The sequence below is a fragment of the Rhododendron vialii genome, chromosome 1a (genome assembly GCF_030253575.1).
Source record: "Rhododendron vialii isolate Sample 1 chromosome 1a, ASM3025357v1".
In the NCBI taxonomy this organism is placed as follows: Eukaryota; Viridiplantae; Streptophyta; class Magnoliopsida; order Ericales; family Ericaceae; genus Rhododendron; species Rhododendron vialii.
In genome coordinates this window covers 11,743,186-11,762,843 of record NC_080557.1, presented here as the reverse complement: position 1 = coordinate 11,762,843, position 19,658 = coordinate 11,743,186, and the positions used below count along the sequence as shown (strand labels likewise).

The 19,658-nt window shown below is 38.6% G+C and overlaps 1 protein-coding gene and 1 non-coding gene across 3 annotated transcripts; one reads left to right on the top strand and one right to left on the bottom strand.

The window, feature by feature from the left end:
• Window positions 1-210: 210 nt before the first annotated feature.
• On the top strand, window positions 211-18,739 carry LOC131301760 (uncharacterized). 2 transcript variants are annotated; one of them, XM_058328173.1, is made up of 15 exons: window positions 213-558; window positions 2,383-2,460; window positions 2,643-2,692; window positions 2,802-2,855; window positions 3,065-3,117; window positions 3,646-3,718; window positions 4,142-4,203; window positions 4,926-4,994; window positions 6,575-6,680; window positions 9,511-9,581; window positions 11,660-11,760; window positions 15,683-15,778; window positions 17,220-17,287; window positions 17,457-17,502; window positions 18,401-18,739. In XM_058328173.1, exons 1-15 carry the CDS (start codon window positions 490-492, stop codon window positions 18,494-18,496), a joined length of 1,092 nt encoding a protein of 363 aa, XP_058184156.1. In that variant the 5' UTR covers window positions 213-489; the 3' UTR covers window positions 18,497-18,739. The 2 variants fall into 2 exon arrangements, with proteins under 2 accessions (XP_058184163.1, XP_058184156.1); XM_058328180.1 differs by lacking the exon at window positions 2,643-2,692 and having other exon boundaries at window positions 211-558.
• LOC131308594 (small nucleolar RNA snoR100) lies at window positions 14,251-14,358 on the bottom strand. The gene has a single exon (XR_009194499.1). It is a non-coding gene; the product is annotated as a small nucleolar RNA snoR100 (small nucleolar RNA).
• Window positions 18,740-19,658: the final 919 nt, after the last annotated feature.

Genomic DNA, 19,658 nt, shown 5'->3' with positions numbered 1-19,658 from the left:
GTCAGTTTTGAGATAAGTTTATTTTTTCTGTCTTTAATCAAGTTTTTTTATATTCTAACTAACTTTTGTTACTTTTCGAATGGCAGAACGGTATATAGTATATACATCAAAAAATTAAATTTAAAAAATACTAAAAATGAAAAAACACGAATCAGTTCAAAAATTTTGAGAGGAAAGCCAACCAAACAAGAATATCAGTAGGTAAAAAACAAAGAAAAAAGGTGGGACAATGTCGTGGAAGAGAGTAGGATTGCAAAGCCACGCAATCTCCGGTCAAATCAGTGCCGGAAAAGAATCAAATTCCAGCCGCATAAGTCATTTGTAGCGTACGCGTTTCAAACACATCCCACCCTGGACTGGAACACTTTCACAACCAACGCATATAGTATAGTATCAATTGAAAAAGGAAAAGATCACTGTCTCAGCATTGACTCAATCCTGTTCCGGCGCCGCGCCGTTCATCTTCACCGTTCGATCATAGTCGGAAAAATGTCATGCAATTGCCAAAGCGCGACTCCTACGATTCGTACAGTCACCATACCCTACTCCCACCTCAAAGTAAACTCTCTCTCTCTCTCTCTTCGATTGACCTCTGTGGTTTGAAACAAATTAGTTTTTTAATTTGATTCGGAGAAATTCAAACTATTATATTGTTCTTTATTTGAAAAGAAGCACGTTTATTAGTATCAAGAAACGGATGGAGTGTTATTAACTTTGTAGAAAAGTTGCTTTTATAAAAAAAAAAAAACTTATACCAAAAGTATCAAGTGATAGCCGTGACAGTCCGTACATCAAAACAATTCCATACCCCACAGATACAAGAGAAAAATCCCAAACAACGAACAAGGAATAGGCTGGCTTGGTGGTCTGAACATGTTTGAGTACATACTGACGAATCCCCCAGTCCAGACGTGACCTATGGCTATGGTTGTCTTTTTTTTTATTTTGCTCGGTAAAAGGGTGGGCTGGATTGAACCAGCCCAGCGTACGTAGGGCTGCAAATGAACCGAGTTGCTTGCGAATGTGTTGTGGCTTGGCTCGTTAAGGCTCGTTTAGTAATCGAGCCGAGTTTGAGCTTGAGTTCGAGTTTTAGTCTCATTACTAACCGAGCCGAGCTCGACACTCAAAACTTGGCTTGACTCTTTTACAAACGAGCCGAGCTCGAGCTTTAGGCTCGTTAAGTAAACTAGCCGAGCTCGAGCTCGAGTTTTAGGCTCGTTAAGTAAACGAGCCGAGCTCAAACACTATGAAACTCTGCTCGGCTCGGCTCATTTGCACCCCTAAGCATAGGGAATAGGGATATCCCCTGATCAACTGGGAATCCACCCTACCCGTTTGGACTTAAGCCATAGCTCCGTCACCATGCCCCCACCGAAGTGCAAGTTAAATTAGAGGCCTCTCCAACCATCTGGTCCCAAGAATCAACCTCAAGAACAGTGGGAGAGGAGCAACCTTAAGTCTGCTGCTCCAACCACTTGAACAATCACCTTGGTGGTATAATTTTTGGTTATCTTATCTGCTAGCAAAGGCTTATTCCTCCATAATTACAGACAGGCCTTAATCTGTTATAAGATCTTCCTAACAGAGCATGCCTAACTTCTTGAATATCCTTTCATTTTGTTCATTCCATAAGTAGTAAGTGGTGGCAGCTAAGCCCAGTTTATAGATTGCATGTCTCATAGAATTTCCTTTACAGTTTTGAATCCCCCAGGAGATTTCAGAAACCAGGTTTAAAGCTTGACAGCCCGCACCACATTTGAGCCTAACTTCCTCCCATACATGATTAGCAAACTGGCACTCAAAGAATAAGTGGCTATGAGATTCCATACCACCATGGAACAAAGCACCACTCGTGTCATTCGTTATCCCCCCAAGCAGCTAATCTATCTCTAGTATACAGTTTACCATGAATGGCCGCCCATTGGATGAAGGCCCCTCTAGGAACACGTTTCTTATGCCAAACCGGCTTATGCCAGCCACCCCTGGAGCCCTTGTTTGATGGCCAACCAAGTAGATTTAGCCCTCATTGATACTCAGGGTCCATATTATTCTATCATCCATAGCTCATTTGGTAGCTGGTCTGCTGGAGTGTTTGCTATAATGTCAAGAATTGCAGTCTACCTCTGAAGTGTTATTATTGAGACATTGGAGATGGAAGTTTGAATCTGTTTCAAATAGGCTTAATATGTTCGTGTGATTACTTGTTATGTAAAAAGTTTAATGAAGAACTGAACAGTTAAAGTGCTGGTTTGGTTGGAAATTGACTGACAAATGTAAAATCTAAAGGTGGAGAATCACCCACTGAAGTGACCGAATCCTAGTTTTTGTCATATTTCTTGTTACTAGCTGCCCTGATCACCTCTCTTTTTTTGAATTGGTCAGGATAAGAATGTTGATTTGTCAGCAAAGATTGAAGAAGGCTTTGGACCCAATGGGTTGGGAATCCTGTCAATATCAGACGTATGCAATGAATTTGCTTGTTGTTTTCATTAATAATGCAAGTCTTTTTGTTAATCGTTTGACATTTTTGCTAATTAAGAAAATGGAATGCTATATACTACTGAAATTGCTTTAACTATTAGAGCTTGATAGCTGCTTTCTTGCATTGGAACTGAATGCTATGTATACCGTAATTGTTCAAGGTTCCTGGATACTCTTCGTTGCGTCAAAATCTGCTACGTCTTTCACCTAGGTATTAGCTCTTGAGTGGATTATATATATCGATGAATATTTTCAGTACTATATAGAAGCCTAGTTGTAGTTCATCACATCACATTTGGAATTGATCTTGTCTTAAACAGATTAGCCAGTCTACCTGAAGATGTGAAGAAAGAACTCGAAGATCCTAACAGTAGGTAGGTAATAATAGAGCTGCTTTCTTATGTTCCACTTCTTGAATGGTTAGTTGTCACTTGTGAATCAAACTTATGTCCCACTCATGGCTTAAGATGTGCTACCTTAATGGTTCAACTTCATCTGGTTTCAGATTCTTTTTTAAGCATATATGTGTATTCATTCAATGTGAATTATTGCAATTTTCAGTAACTTATGGAAGAATGTATAGGTACAACTTCGGATGGAGTCATGGGAAAGAGAAGCTTGAATCTGGAAAACCAGGTTTGAGCTGTCCTGAGTCAAATTTTACGAGTCCTTCAAGCTGCTATATCTCTATAATGCAAATTGAATTGCCCAGTAGTATACAGGCATATTTTGGAGTCAGCTGGGTGGTGACATTTAAAAGGGTATGAACATATTAGTGAGCCCCATATTGCATCCGGATGCCTTTGAAGCCCCAGACAATGTCATTTTTCCTTCCATCTAATTCCCCCACCCCATACGAAACCTAGCTCTTCCCCAGAGGCTTAAATATGGAAAAATAAAGATGATTGGTGCAATGGTATTGTATCTTTGTATAATGGTTTACTTCGTTTGACTTGTGTTCTCACTTCAAAAGTTATATCCCTAGTCCCTACCCTCTCGTAGCTGAGTGTTGATTTATTTACCATGTTGATCTAAGTGAAGTGTATAATGTGTATATCAATAGATGTCAGTTCATGTTTGTGGGAGGGGTTTTGTTCATGCTTTGCTTTATATTTGTTCACCTGTAGTCTGTTACTGAATCTTTTCTTTCTTTTCGCTGGACAGACATATTAAAAGGCTCCTTCTATGCGAATCCAATATTAGATAGACCTACAACTGATATGGCCCTCGTTCAACGGTAAATATTCCCAAGATTTTCTTTTTAGTGTGTTTCAGTACTTGTAAAATCTCTGTTGTATAAGGCGCTGTGGTGACGCCACAATTCACCTTGAAATCCATGCTCTATGGAGGAATAATTAATGAGTGTTCAACTGTTTACCTTCCAAAATCAAGGATGGCTACAAATGGGAAGACTGAGAACACGTGCTATTTGCACTTGAAGATTTTACAACAAGAAGCCTTCTTTAAGTAAAACCCATGAAACAGCTATCGAACATATTCTTTTCATATATTTTGTCTTTGTGATGTAGCAATGTAGGGTTATTTTGTCCTAAGGCTATTTTTTCGGATGATCCAATATATGTATTTTCACCTCTGGAGCTTCTGTTCTTAAGTATGGTGGAGCGATTCGGTAACTTTTGTTCTCATCTGTGTATTCTAGGTATCCATCATATTGTGGCTCGAATATATGGCCGGATAGGGCTCTTCCAGAACTTGAAGTGGGTATGTTTTCATAGCAGTTGTTACTGTCTATCGCTGTAGTTACTGTATGAAAGTTTCCGGCATCCCGTTTGCAATATCTGTCTGGTGTTAGTGCTGGGTGCAGCTGATGCATATATGTTCCATTTAAGTAAAACTTGTGGATGTGTTTTTGGATGTAGGTCTTTTAAACTAACTTATGTTCACTACCCAATAGTTTTTGTGGCTAGCTGAAGATATCCTTTACTCAACATCTGGTTCTACATGATAACTCAATCATCTGAGCATCTATATGCTTCCAAGGGTTCCAACCTTCTCTCATAAAATGTCCTCAAGTCCCTCCTTATTTTGGCATCAATTTGCAGTAAACTTGTCTTAGATTTTGCATTTTAGCTCTCCCCTCTCAAATGTTGAAACACGTCATCATTGTTTATTTGTGGTTGAGAAATGTATTTCAAGTTCTAACTGGTATTAGTAGCTTAATGGTTCTGGGAAGGTATCTCTTCAAAGAAGGACACTCATGTAGAAAACATCTTCACGTGGTGTTTGCGTTATTGAAGACATTTATTCTATTAAGGACCCTCTGGTTTTATTGTTCTGCTATTGATTACTTGTTTTCCAGTTTCTGTGTTTTTTTGGAGAGTGGTGGCAATTCCATGTGCATTCCATTTTTTTTTTTCTAGTGAACTATGGAGTTATGTTTTTCATTCATAATATGCTTACAGAGTTTTCTTATTTGTATATAGCTTTCAAAGCTCTTGGGAAGCTGATTCTGGATGTGGGGTTAATGGTGGCATATCATAGCGATAAATATGGTGATTCTCTATACTTTTCTCTGTTGGCCTCAGTTTACTCGTGGATTCCTTCAAATGTTGAGTATTGACCAATATTTTAAAATATAATATTCAAAATATGCTCTTTGCCTTAGCCTTAGGGTTGCTTTTTTATTTTATTTTATTAATCATTATCGGATGTCTAGATCAGCTTATGCGCACCTCAACTATCCTGGGCTCCTAAAGTGAACAACCAGGCAAACCTCCTATAGCCTCACCGATTTTTCACTGGTGGTGGGGGTTGAACCTGCGAGCTTGATGTCTTGGATGTCTAGAAAGTTAAATAAGAAATATTGCACCGGTATAATCTAGATTTGTGGCAAAGACTATTATGTCTAGGTAATGAATAGATTTGTTCTACGGGACAGAATTATGTGCATCTAACCTCTCAATCGGGAAAATATTGGGCATGTAGTTTATATTAGGTTTGATTGTACATTCCTGCAACCAAACAAAGCAGAGAAAAAGTTTATGCGCATTTGGCAACCCATAAGAGAAGTGAAGAACTTGACTTGTTTGAAATATGTTGGAAACTCCTATTTATTTAGAAGTTTCAAAACTTTATTTACTCCAAATCCAATAGTGTCTTTTAATACACCAAGGGTTCTGAGTTTTAAACCAAAAGGTATTTGGTTTAAATTGAAGAGGTGTGTCACCTAGGAGTCTATAATACTTGGACTTTTCACCCACATTACACACACAACGTTGCTCTCTCTCTCTCTCTCTCTCTCTCTCTCTCTCTCTCTCTCTCTCAAATATAACGTTTCTTCTTTCTTCAATATTCTACTATTTTTGGGCAACTGATGTGAACTTGGCAAATCCATCTAGTGCATCTGTGCATTGTGCTAGATTCCTGTGAGTTTTGGGTTGAATCTTGGAGTCGTTTGTGATCATTAGAACCTGCATAGAGGGAGCTTATAACGACTTTAGGACAACGTCTCCGACGTGCCTCTCACGATTACACAGGCCAATTCTCTTAACCTTTACTTCTTTTTTTTTCTATTCTTGTGGGATATCTGTATCATAATTGTTTTCCTAAAACCAATTCTTTTGATCTTAAGAGGTTTCTATGATCGGTGGTTTTTCTGTAACAAAATATTCTCAAGGTTAAAAAATAATGGCAGAACATTTTTGGCCAAAGCTATCCGCTTTCAATAATTCATCATGAAAAGCTTGCTATCAGTTTACCTTGGAGATGAGTTCCCATGCGTTGTGACGCATGTAAGTACTGAAGACCTTATTGAGGGCAAGAAAGTTCTTTAATCATAGAAGACATATATCAAATAAAGAACTATTTATTAGCTGAGCAAATATTTCTCTTTGAAGTTCTTCTCCCATTTTCATGGCGGCAAATACAAACATGCTTCAGCAAATCTGGCACTTGGCCAGCAACTGATGGGCAGTGGTAAACATGAACCCAAACCCATCAAATCTACTCCATTAGATTTCTTTTTGCCTTTGTTTCTTATCTTGGATTACTTTTTCTGATGTCTGTACTTCCTTATTGGTTTAGCAGTTTTAGTTTTTCTGAATGATTTAGGCTGTCATATGGTGTTGAGCAGTATCCAGAGGTATGAAAATGCACGAGGATGAAGGTCTTGAACAGATACTTAATCGCTCTCGGTGTCATAAAGGTCGCTTGCTTTATTATTTTCCTTCCATTCAGAGGTAAGCCTTTTCTTCTAGACTGAAATTTTACAGAGATTGAATAATTATATGCCTCTATTCCTTGCAAGTTTCTTGATTAAATACTTATATGCCTCAAGTCCTTCTAGCCATCAGTAGGAGCTTGTGCGCTCAGAATCAGTTTTATGGCTAGTCACTGCATTGGTATCTTCTGTTTATCTTGCCGGTTTAAATCAACTACGTTTAATATGCAAGCAGCTAATATTGGAGTTTTAACGTCGATCTTTATAGGGGTCAACATTCTAGCGCTGAATCTTCTTTCTTTAAAATAGCTATAATCCAGTTGATTGCTAGTAGTTAGCCAGTAGGGTGACATCAACTTTGGCAGGAAATATATTGTCACGCCCCAAATTCGGGAGCATGACCGGCCGTGTACCATGAAGCAATCATGGGACACGAAGCCTAATTAAAAAAATAGTTTTAGCAACTTAAACCAAATAAAGTAAAAACTGGATATTTTATTAAAGCAAAATGTGCAAACCTAAAATCAATATTTTTCCATAACAAGATGGCCACAATATCCGATATTCTCTAACTCCAAATTCCCCAAGAATTGCCAATAAATAGAAGTGCGGAAGCTAATAAATAAACGTTCGAAAGCATTTTGACACGATAAAAGAAATAAAAATGCAAACGCCCTAGAGGTCCAATCACAAGGTCCCGACAACGCCGCAGAGTCCACTATAATGCTTCATGAACTAACCTGAAAAATAATGTGGAATAAATCCGTCAGCTGACGAGCTCAGTGAGTAGTTAAGCATGCTAAGGGTAATACAAACTGGCATACGTATAAATGAACGGTAACAAGTGCTCCAAAAAAATGGTTTTCAATAGTAATGATCGATGGGTCAACGAATAGCAACAACTAAATAAGAAAGGACAAGATGAACGGCCCAACAAGTAGTATCAATGGCCTCAACAATTGATTAACGAATACCAGGATCAATAATCGAATCGCACTAATGAGCATTTACATCAAACAGTTTGCCAGATGATATTAAGAACGACCAACAACAATTATATGGAAATCCAAACTGAAGAGGGAACCATAATCACCAATTACCAAGTACCAATTACCAAATCATCAACTGCCAAATATTTTCTCAGGGCTTAGCCCGTTGGATCCAACACCGCACTTAGAGTCACCACAGGATGGCGCCTGGGACCTTTTCCCTAAGCCGATCCGGAATAGGGTCACGGGGTATTTCACAAGTCTTTTCCCTATCCGTTGAGCACTAGAGTCACAGGGTATTTCACAAGTCTTTTCCCTAGCGGCCAAAGTCACCACGATATTTCACGGGTCTTTTCCTTGGACTTTAATAAATACAAATATAGTCCATGGTCCCAAACACAAATAGAACAATGGCGAGCCAGAGGCTCTTGCACCAGGATTATTCCCCGTGCCGTTGCAGAGTCACAATAATATTACGGAGTCAACGAATCAACGAAAGTAAAAGTAAGGGGTAATCGATCAATCACAAATATTCTCAATTAACCTTGTATGCCAAAGGGTACGTCAATCGTCAATAAATATGAGAGCGACGAATAAGAACATCACTTATCGAATTACAACGAGTAAACGAATTGCCAAGAACAGATAGGCTCAAGGGGAATCCAAAAGAAGGGATCACATGCTTAACCACTCACCTTAAATCCGAAAGGATGCAACCAAATGCGACGACGTTGATAACAATCCACTAGTCTGTATCGCAAATAAAAGAAACACATCGAATTATAAGTGCTTGAATGATCCCCTATGCTGTAACTAGTCAACAGTTAACAAATATATATACTACTAGTAATTGAATTCATAAACCTAAAACTAGACTAACTTACCAGGACCTTTACTAATCAAATTAACTCCATTACCTGATCAACACCACATTAAAAATACCACCATCACCTCTCGCCTTCACGCACGGCACACACACAGCACTACATGCACGCACCTATCTCTCACTCTCTCCGAACAAAACTCTAATTTTTCTAATAAATGAAGAGGAGAGCCATAAGGGTAATAGAATAAAATACTTATAAGAAAAGTGATCAAAGTCTTACCGAAGAACAAAACTTCTCGACCACTACTGCTCTATTTCGAAGAACTCTCAAATGCCGCTTCTCTCTTCCTCCCTCTCGTTCTCAACTTTTTAGAATAAAACAACCCTACTTCTCAAATGTTTCCTCATCCTAACAAACTGCCCACGTTCAAACTTAAAACTTATCTTGTCTATTTACACAATCAACCCAACATTATTCTTTACGTTAACTAATCACTTGCGGGGACCCATTCCCAGTTTAACCAAACTTAGGATTTTAAGCGATACGTGTAACTGATGCCAAAAATAAGCAGCCCATCATATTTTTTTTTTTAGCAAAAAGTTTGAAAAGAAAAATAAAAGATTTAATTATTTGCGTCAAAAATATTATTATTATTATTTTTTTACTGAAAAAGTGGGACGTCACATATATGAACTTCCTTTCACTCCATATACAGACTCTGAAACTTGCTTTATTGAGATTTGATTCTCAGATTCAACGATCTACTGACCGATTAGTAGTTGTATTAGTGAACAAGTCCATCTCATCCTAAATTGTATTTATTTGTTCCATTGGTTTGGATTGTTGTTGTGTTTTTCTTCCATGTTGGTTTTTACAGTGTCCGGGATAACCTTTTACCTTGGTCTGTCAAATTCCTATTAACTCTGTTTGATGATAATACTCTTTTATTATGAATTAGAAGTGTGGAATCTTAACGTAAGTGTAATTAGTGGTTTGATCCCATCCATACAAGTTGAAGATGACTTTCTTGCAGTATTTATACTGAAGATCATGGCTCCATGTCATCTTGGTGCGGGTGGCATACTGATCATGGTTCCCTCACAGGTGAGAGCAATTTCTCTGCTCTTTACAGAGATAACTGTGGAAATTTTTCTTGGAAACTCAATTGGACAAGGCCTTGTGCTAGCTCATTGGAGTAATGCTCTCCTTCTATATTAAAATCACAGGGGGAAGATGTTTTCAAATTCTCTCCTTTGTAGAGCACTCAATGAACTGCCATATTTGTGGCCCATTGATGATTTGTTAAACGTTGTAAGAATGGATAATTATGTGATTGATTGCAAGCATTGCATGAAAAACAAAAGGGCAGAGTGCCTTCTTCCTAATAAAGCAAGAGCAGGATCTATATATCTGGTGTTGATGAAAATAAGGTGTATCTTTGTGATGTTCTGGGATTTCAGCGGGGGGATCTTCCTGTCCGGTACCTTGGACTTGGAGTACTCCTCATCTCTTCTAAGCTCTCTGTACGGTATTGTAATATCCTAATCACAAAGATTGAACTAGAATCAAGGGATGGGCACATAAATTATTCTTTTTAAAAGACTCTGCATTCAGGCGAGCCGCCCAGTGGGCTCCAGCTAATTAAATCAGTTTTGTTTAGTGTGCAAGTTTATTGGACTATGCACTTTATTCTCCCTACTCACTACTCAGTATGTCTGCACATTGAGAAGCTTTTTGGAAACTTCCTGCAGACTGGTACAGAGTTCTATTCTCATTCTAACAAAGTTTATTGGGAGAGGGTTTATCTTCCAAAAAAATGGAGGCCTTGGTCTAAGAAGAATCAAAGAATGGAATTATGCCTCTTTCCTTAGGCACATTTGGTCCATTTGTTCTAAGCATCTGTCTATGTGAGTCAAATGTGCTATTAGTTTCTAATCAAAGGCGGTTGTTTTTGGACTTCGAAAATCCCATCCAATTGCTCATGTACTCGAGGGAAACTTCTTAAACTCAGATCCATTGCTAGGCCATTTGTCAAGCACTGTATGGGTAATGGAAACAACACTCTTGTATGGCATGAAAATTGGCTCCCTCAAGGCCCTCTCACTACCTTCTTTGGTCATAGAATAATGGATTTATCAGGAATTCCAACTGATGGTTAAGTCTCTTGTATCATTTACAACACCCAATGGACTTGGCCCTATCCGCCATCTCTTTTTCCCACTTCCAATCCAAGCAGCATCCCTGATCAATTAAAATGGACAGCCTCTCCAGCTCGCCATCTTCCTTGTACAATATTGCAGGTGCATGGGAAGCCATAAGGACTCATTCACCTATAGTGCACTGGCATCACTTAGTTTTGTTCCCTAAATACTATATTGCAAGACATTGCTTTGTTATTTGGTTTGCAATCAAAGGCAGTCTCATAACCAAGGATAAAATCATAAGTTGGGGTGAGGGTGCTCTCACGCTTATATACTTAGTCTTACTTTGGTACCCAAGCGATGTGGGAGTTAGCTTCACACCGTCCCTCACGTGCAGCGTGCTCACTTGGCAGCACTTGCCATGTGCAGGCCAGAGACACGCGCCCTACCCATCTCTGGTACCTAGCTCTGATACCATGTTACACGGTTTTGCATAGAACTCAACCCCAAAAGCTAGTTGTTGAAGTGAGGGTGCCCTCACGCTTATGTACTTATATTACTTTGGTACCAAGGTGATGTGGGACTTCGCTTCGCATCCACAATCCTGAAATGACCTGAATAGAGTGATTTAAGCCTAATCAAAAGCTTACCAAAGATCTTAAAAGAACAGTCAGGTCCATATTGTAGGAGCAAAACCATTTCCCATGGGTCTTGAGGTTGGAGAAAATAACCCTATCATGATGGCTCCTTAAACTACACACCATTATGAAGAAGGTTCTGAGTCTCAGCAAAGTACTTGCAGAATTTTGAGTTATGGGCAAAAAAAGCCTGTTGAAATAGCTCAAATTTTGCGGCTAGGTATTCATCTACAATTTTGTAGAATTTCACCTTGTATTCGAGGGATAATTTTTTTTTGGTTAGTAAATATATGATTGAAACAAGCTTTTATCTATTTTTCCTCCATCCATAGATAATTCATTATACAGCTTGGTAAAAGTTTCTTGTTTTATGTCTAATTATTTGTTGGGATTCAACGTGTAGGTCTTACCTGTGGCATGTTTATGAAAGATGCTGTAGAAATACCTTGCCCTGATAGTGCTGCTGGCCTTTATATCAAAACACGAACTGATCAAATAGTCAAAGTATACTTCCTGTGCTTGCAATTGTTGTCATGCAATGATTTTGCCTTGATTGATATTGTAATGCGCATGTTTCATTGATGGTTTTCTATGTGCATTGCTCTTCAAACTCTAGAAGTGCTGGTTTTCCATTTATGTAACCTTCTATTTCGAACTTTGTGGGACTTGTCTCACCTTAAATTTGGGTATGTATAGACTGTTACCTTCAAATGACAATTTGCATAGGAGAGAAAAGTTAAAAATGCTAGCTGTTGAGACCAAGATTTATGGCCTTCTCTTGCTTCCCTTGTTTGCACTCTAGTTCTGTTGTTTCTTTCATTCTCTAGTAGCTCACATGGGAATAATATGTAAAGCTTTACATATGAACCCACCTGCTTGCTGCCAAGTAACTTGAGTTTAAGCTTTTGGGCCATGTTAAGGCTCACTTTCTTGAGGTTTCTAGACTAGATGTGGTGATTTGTAACAGTGTGTTTGGAGGTTAGAGGCCTCCCACTAACCTATAAGCATATTCTTTCTTGGAACTTCTAGTAGGATGCAAGCGACAATAAACAATTGCGATCTACTTTAGTACTGGACTGCTATGGAGAATAATTAACTCAATTTACTTCACCTTTGAAAATTCAAACTCTAATTTTGTGCATATAAAAATATGTCCCAAGATAAAGATTTACAATTGCCACAATGAACTTAAGTGATATACAGTTGGGTTTGAATCTCTCATCAATCTTTCAGAGCACGTGACATTGAACCATTATATCTTGCTAAATAAACCTGTAGATTGAGATACCAAACTTATAAATAAACATCGTACCCCATGGAGTAGACCCTTACAACGGTGTGCAATAGGCTAACCATGAAGACCTATTAATATTTGATATCCAAGTTCGATCGCCTCTAACAGAATAGCTAGAGGTACAGTTTTGAGTTATATCTTGTATGATGTGTGTATGCATCGAAAATATGCAAAACATGGAGAATCCATCTTGGGTCTCCTGTTGTTTCTTGGTTTGACTATAACAGCCCAAGTAATGTCTTTTCCACTTTATCCATCTTAGTCCAATTTTCAGTTTGACAATTTTGTTGATCTTTCTATCAGGAATATTTGAACACAAACATGAAAAATGTCTACTTTTGTGTATGTCTAACGGCCTTGAACTCCTATTTTTGATGACTCTGCAATCCTTATACATATCATCTATTCACATTAAAATCTTTTTAGCTTGAAACATCGCTCTCTGTTACAAATAGTTTTCGCTAATATACTTAGCATCTTTGCTAATCTGAGACCTTTTTGCTTAAGGATCTCTCCCTGTTGCTAGTTAGTTTCCTTGTTTCTAGTTCGTTCCCTGTTGCTAGTTAGTTTCCCTCATGCTAGATATTTTCCTTCTTTTGTCAGAAAAAGAAGCTGTCAAAGATGTGTGGACATTAAGGACGGCCTCTCCCCCCTGTTATTTAATAAAACCACCACTTATCACAAGTGAACAAAATCACTTTATTTGAAACCTTGGTGCAGCTCTGTCATGGTTAGACATTCAATCATGCTTAAACGAGAAAAAAATTATGCCTTGACATTCCTAGGATGAGGCAGCATGGATTAGGAGAAACCTCCGCCGTGTGGGCGACGGAGATGGAGGTGTTGTCAGTTGGACCAGGTTTCGCTGACTTCTCGGAGGCTTCACGAAGAGGTGGAGCCTCAGACTTTGCTGCCCCGACGACGGCGTTAGGAGGAACCTCCGCCGCGTGGGCTACAGAGACGGAGGTGCGTCGTCTGTTGGACCAGGTTTCACCGACTTCTTGGAAGCTTCACGAAGAGGTGGAGCTTCAGACTTCGCGGTCCCGACGACGGCGTCAGGAGGAACCTCTGCCGCGGGGGCGACAGAGGCGACTTTAGTCGGAGGCGAATGCTTGGAGGGAGGAAGAGATGGAGGTGGAGCAGTGACGCACCAATGTGCTACCATTTTTCAATGTAGTTAATTCCGATGCTCCATAGAAAAAAAAATCCTAGAGAGAGAGGGGAGGAGAGATTGCTGAAAAAACCCTAGGGCGACGGAGGCCTCTCTTCTAGTGTCTTTTTAGGGCTTTTTGCGCGATGGTAGAGCAGCGGATCAGGTTGATGCGTCCCGTGTGGCACGTATTAATCAAACGATCCACTTTTCTTCAACCCTAGTTAAGCACGGATAAAAAAAACCCCTAGTTAATCGAGCATTTCATATTTAGGGGTTATTTCAATAAAGATAGGTACACTGTATTGTTTTATTACATGACTAGCGTTGTGCCTGTTCTATGCATGAGGCAAAAAAAAAAAGAGTCCACGAAGTATTTTTTCGGTTTCTGTGCATCAAATGGGCACAATGATAGTTAGAAATTATTTCTAATTAAACTGACTAATTTATGAAGAAGAAAATCATAATAGTACACATCAACATGAGTTTTTTTATATATATTTTTCTTCCCTTTACAAAATCTGTGTACACATAAATAGAAAATCATACATGTTTTGCTGTCGAACCATGCCCTCAAATCAAAGCCAAATGGCATTAGAGAGAGCAGGCTTAGAGACCCAATTCAATTTTTGTGCATATTATCATGCTTCCTTCATTTATAGTCCAGAGCATTAGTATGCACAATAAATCTGAATCACTAAACTAAATAAATTCTACTTATGTGTATACAGATTTTGTAAAGGGAATCAAAAATATATATAAAAGAACTCAAGTTGATGCGTACTATTATGATTTTCTTCTTCGTAAATTAGTTAGTTTCATTAGAAATAATTTCTAACTATCAGTGTGCCCGTTTGATGCACATAAACAGAAAAAATACTTCGTGGACTCTTTTTTTTTTTGCCTCATGCATAGAACGTGCACAACGCTAGTCATGTAGTAAAACAATGCAGCGTACCTATCTTTATTGACATGACCCCTAAATATGAAATGCTCGATTAACTAGGGGTTTTTTTTATCCGCGCTTAACTAGGGTTGAAGAAAAGTGGATCATTCGATTAATAAGTGCCACATGGGACGCATCGACCTGATCCGCCACTCCACCATTGTGCAAAAAGCCCTAAAAAGACACTAGAAGAGAGGCCTCTGTCGCCCTAGGGTTTTTTCAGCAATCTCTCCTCCCTTCTCTCTCTAGGGTTTTTTCTATGGAGAGTCGGAATTAGTCGCATTGAAAAATTGTAGCACATGGGCGCGTCACTGCTCCATCTCTCCGAGCAGTCGCCTCCAACTGACGTCGCCCCCGCGGCGGAGGTTCCTCTTGACGCCGTCATCGGGGCCGCGAAGTCTGAGGCTCCACCTCTCCGTGAAGCCTCTAAGAAGTCCGCGAAACCTGGTCCAACTGACGATGCCTTCGTCGCCCACGCGGCGGAGGTTCCTCCTGACGTCTCCGTCGTCCATTCGGGTTTTGTTTTTTGTTGAGATCAATCTTCAGCTAAGCAAACTTTTATTGCATCTATAATTGACTAAATCATACTCCCTCTGTCCAAATTTGTTTGTCCTATTTGTGCACTCGTGCTGCTTACAAAATTGTCTAATATCTTACAATTTTTAAAAATCTATATATGATATTGGAAGTTTTGTATAATAGTATTAATTAAGATTTATCAAACAAGATCCATATTGTATATAAAAAGCCTTACAAATTGAGAAACATAGACAATTTTTTGGAGGTTCGAAATAGGGAAAGTAGACAAACAAATTGGGAAGGAGGGAGTACAAAGAAGTGTATTGAGGAAACTCTTTAAAACGAAAACTGCAGATTGTTATGCTACCCGATTTTTACCAATTGAATATCCTTGGTAGCAGCTCTTAACTTGGATGATGGATGCTTTGTAGCACAAGTGTATCAAATTACCACTTCAATATTTAACTCGTATAAATTGAGGTTGATCTGTTAATGTGGTTTCTGCTCAATGCATAAGGTGGTTTTCGGAGAAGATGAAATAGCATACCAGATTGGTGAAACCACTGAAATACTATCAAGAGGTCATCTTTGTGCAACGCCACATTGCGTCCGGGTATTGTTCTCTTTCCTCTCTCATCTAGGTGCTGGATGTGTTACAGAATGTTAGGCAAAACAAATTTCCATCTTTCACCAATTCTCTTTTCTTTTGAATTTCCCTCTTGCGATGTTGTAATAAAAATTTTCTCTTAATTAATGCTTATAAAAACGAAAAAGGAGTTTCATCATGATTTACTGGTTCACAGCTTACAAGTGTGGACCCTCGCCTCCTTCCCTCCTACTTGGAGTTAGAGTTATTCCTGGTTATTGATTGTGTGATGGGGTGTTTCTTTCTCTTTCTCTTTTGTGCCTACATGGAAGATGTTGGAGCTCATTCAATAAATTTTGTTGAATCATAGTCGTTAAGGGTTAAGATCGGCTGTACCTTTGCTTAATGGGAGCTCTGTCTTATAGACTTCTACATGTATCACAACACATTGAGAAGATCTTTTTTTGAAAAGAATAACGTTTGCATGTGAAAAAATAATTCCAGTGGCACACTTGAACTACTCATTCGATTTAGACGTGAGAGTTGGTATCATGTTCCTCTTGCTAGTATTTCTCTCATTTAGATAAAGGTCTTTTTTCAAATTAGGTTGGTTATGACTTCAAATCAATTGCTGTTTTTCGAGTGTTGAGAGGTATTATCATAAATTGTCATGCTAAGGCAGCTAGAAGGTGGAGGTCTTGTAATGCTGCGCATAGGGGTGGATTGTCTTGAGAACTGAATTCCTGCTTTATTTGTTTCAAATGGCTCTGAGCCTAACAGTTACTCAACTCGAAGTGTGTTGGTGCCATATTGACTTATTATGATGGAATTAGCACTGCATATGCTTGTAAGTTTTGGAGGTAGATACAATCATGCAACTAAGCCGAAGTTCAAAGGAAAGACATTCTTTTTTCTTCTTGTTCTATTTTTGAGGTAATGTACATGGACAAATTTTGTGAGGAACATATACAGGCAAACAAATGGGAACACCCTCTGTTTTGGTTTACTCGGCAAGACACCTTTCGCTACAATACTTTCTTAGGAATACTGTCATTTCCTGTTATATAAATTTTTGATCAGCCATTTCCTGTTGTATCATAGTTATTAGTCTGCACTCTGCAGTGCTGTGACTGGCAACTAGAAAATCAAAACAGGGGTTTAAATCGTTTGAGTTGTATTTTAGTTTGAACATAAATTTGTGCATTTTCAGTTGCGGGCAGAGCTTCTCGGCATCCTAGTTTTTTTTATTTGATGATATAGGAACCACCCATAGCGGGGCCACATTGGACCCACCCATGCAATGTAAACCTATGGGGGAACTAAATTAATCTCTCGTTTCCTCGTTCTTTTATAGTTGTTATTCTGGCAATACCCTCAACTCTCGAAGAGGCTACCAACCGCCCGAGTCACTATAGCAAACCCTGAGTTTACTTACTCTTTCTTATACTGACAGTTGGTTCCCTTTCAGGCACCTAAAGGGAAGGACGTTTCTGGCATTGACCGTTCAACGTTTGCCCTATTCATGCAGCCTGATTGGTAAGCTTACTAGTGAAAACCAATTATTCGGTGCAAAGTTAGGTTTAGATACACCAACTAATTCCAAAGCAAGTCTTGAAATTTATGTTACTTCAGCTCCATATTTGATCTTGTAAGTGATGGTGTCTAGTGCTGGTTTCATTTTTACTTTTTATTCTTTAAATTTCAGGGATGAAAAGCTTAATTTTCCTGAGGTGGTCCATATCCATCAAGAGGTGCGTTTTGAAAATCCTATAACCACTCGTAATATTTAGCACTTTGGTCATGTTCAAAGAAAAACCGGTCAGATGCCATTTGACAATCTAATAGAACATAAGGAGGTATCGAAATTATGTTTTAATTTGGCATATATCCATTGCTACAGGTGTCTAAATGGAAATTATATAAAACACGCACTTGTAATATTTAGCACTTTGGTCATGTTAAAATAAAACCAATCGGACACTGTTTGACAATCTAATGGAACATAAGGAGGTACCGAAGTTACGTTTTAATTGACACTAATGCATTTGCTGCAGCCTACAGGTGCCTTAAAAGCTAGTTGTTGAAGTGAGCGCACTCACGCTTATATACTTCATATTACTTTGGTACCCAGGCGATGTGGGACTTTGCTTCATACCCTCCCTCACGCTCAGCGTGCTCATTCAACAACACCTGCTACGTGTAGCCAGACACGCACCCTACCCATCTCTGGTACCTAGCTCTGATACCATATTACATGGTCTTGGGTAGAACTCAACCCCAACAGCTAGCTAGCTATTGAAGTGATAATGCGCTCACGCTTATATACTTCATACCTTGGTACACACGCGATGTGGGACTTCGCTCCACACTCAGGAGTCAGGACAAACATGAATGTTAGCTTGACCTAATGAACTTAGTTGAACTTTGCAACTACTGCATACGACTGTCTTACCTCCCTTTTTTTTTTTTTTTTATCTTTATTCTTTTTGTAACGTAAGTTCGATTGTGTTGAGTGTTTTGACAAAGGTTTTATATAAAGGCATATAGCTACTTTTCACTTTATTCTTTAAAGTCCATAGTCAAATTATACGTAAAGTTCATGATTTTCTTTGTACTTTAATTCGAATTTGTGGTTATTTTGCTTACCAGCTGATCTCAGCTCATGGATCTCTTACTTTTGGAGAGTATACCGAAAAGCTCCTTGACAAGTACTACCACTTCAAAACTAAAGCTCCTACAGACTGAAAAACTCCAACATATGCATTTGTACAGTTCCTGTATAGGGGGGAGTACAACCTGCTGCAGACTATCCACTACTTGTGATGCATACCTTCTTTTCTTTGCATGATTAGATTCTTGGTTCCCAGTTTATTTTCTCTGTTTTATACCTGTTCATGAACTACATATTAGACCTTGGGAAAGGAAAATGTAAAGTTTCCCAGCTGCAGAATCAGCTAGGCAATAAAAGAATTTCCATTCAGATTCTCATTAACTTTTTCATGGCCTTTTTAATAGTTTCTTTAACTTGTGTTATGGGCATTGGTTTTCATCATTTAAGTATTCTCTTTTTCACTTCAAGGACGTTAGGGCGGATATTTGGCAAATTTCGAATGAAAAATAAAGAAGTCTGTCCGAAACAATTTTGTTTCTCCGACTATGTCTGCTAGAATCATCTACTCCGAGTATTTGTTTGGTGGTTGAATTTGTAAGGATTGATTTGAGGGGAGAGAGAGAGACGGGGGAAATTCAGTACAAGTTGACGGGGGAAATTCAGTACAAGTTCTAATGTTTTTTTTTTTTTTCCGTTGTTCATGGTTAGTTAGAGATGCACTGACTTCCCCAGGTTTTTGACAAATGCAGTCATCTTCCATGTAGTTTGGCAAAACACACTGATCTCCTGTACTTCGAAAACTATTGCTCATGGATATCAAGGGACACTATTTTGAGGAAGCAAAAATATATTGCATGCATAATACGACAAGTACAAAGGATACCATCGGTCCGAAAATATTGTAACCAACTATGGGGAAAAGTGAAATATTGTCACGCTTCAGGAATCCACAATAATTAAAAAGTTTGCGTTAATTATTAAGATTATACCCTTACGAAAGTTCACTAAAAATAAAAATATTTCAAGACAGACAAATTCTTCAAATTTCTTTTTGTCTTTTTTTGCAAAATAATACTCCCTCCGTCCCCTTTTAAGTGTCCTGCTTCGTAACTCCAACTTATTAAAAAGACATCTATCATTATACCTTTCACATCAACTTTTTCCTCTACTTTTCCAACTTACCCATCATCATTACACTTTTACTCACTTACTTTTCAAAAAGGAATTTACTTTTAGGGACAAAATAGACAATGTACCAACTTTTACCCACTAACTTTACAAAATGGACACTTATTA

Bases quoted from the DNA above. Each gene is read 5' to 3' on its own strand.
- LOC131301760 (XM_058328173.1), top strand. From the start codon at position 490: ATGTCATGCAATTGCCAAAGCGCGACTCCTACGATTCGTACAGTCACC. The intron at 11,761-15,682 runs GTATACTTCCTG...TCAATGCATAAG, and splicing joins GAACTGATCAAATAGTCAAA to GTGGTTTTCGGAGAAGATGA. The intron at 17,288-17,456 runs GTAAGCTTACTA...TTTAAATTTCAG, and splicing joins CTATTCATGCAGCCTGATTG to GGATGAAAAGCTTAATTTTC.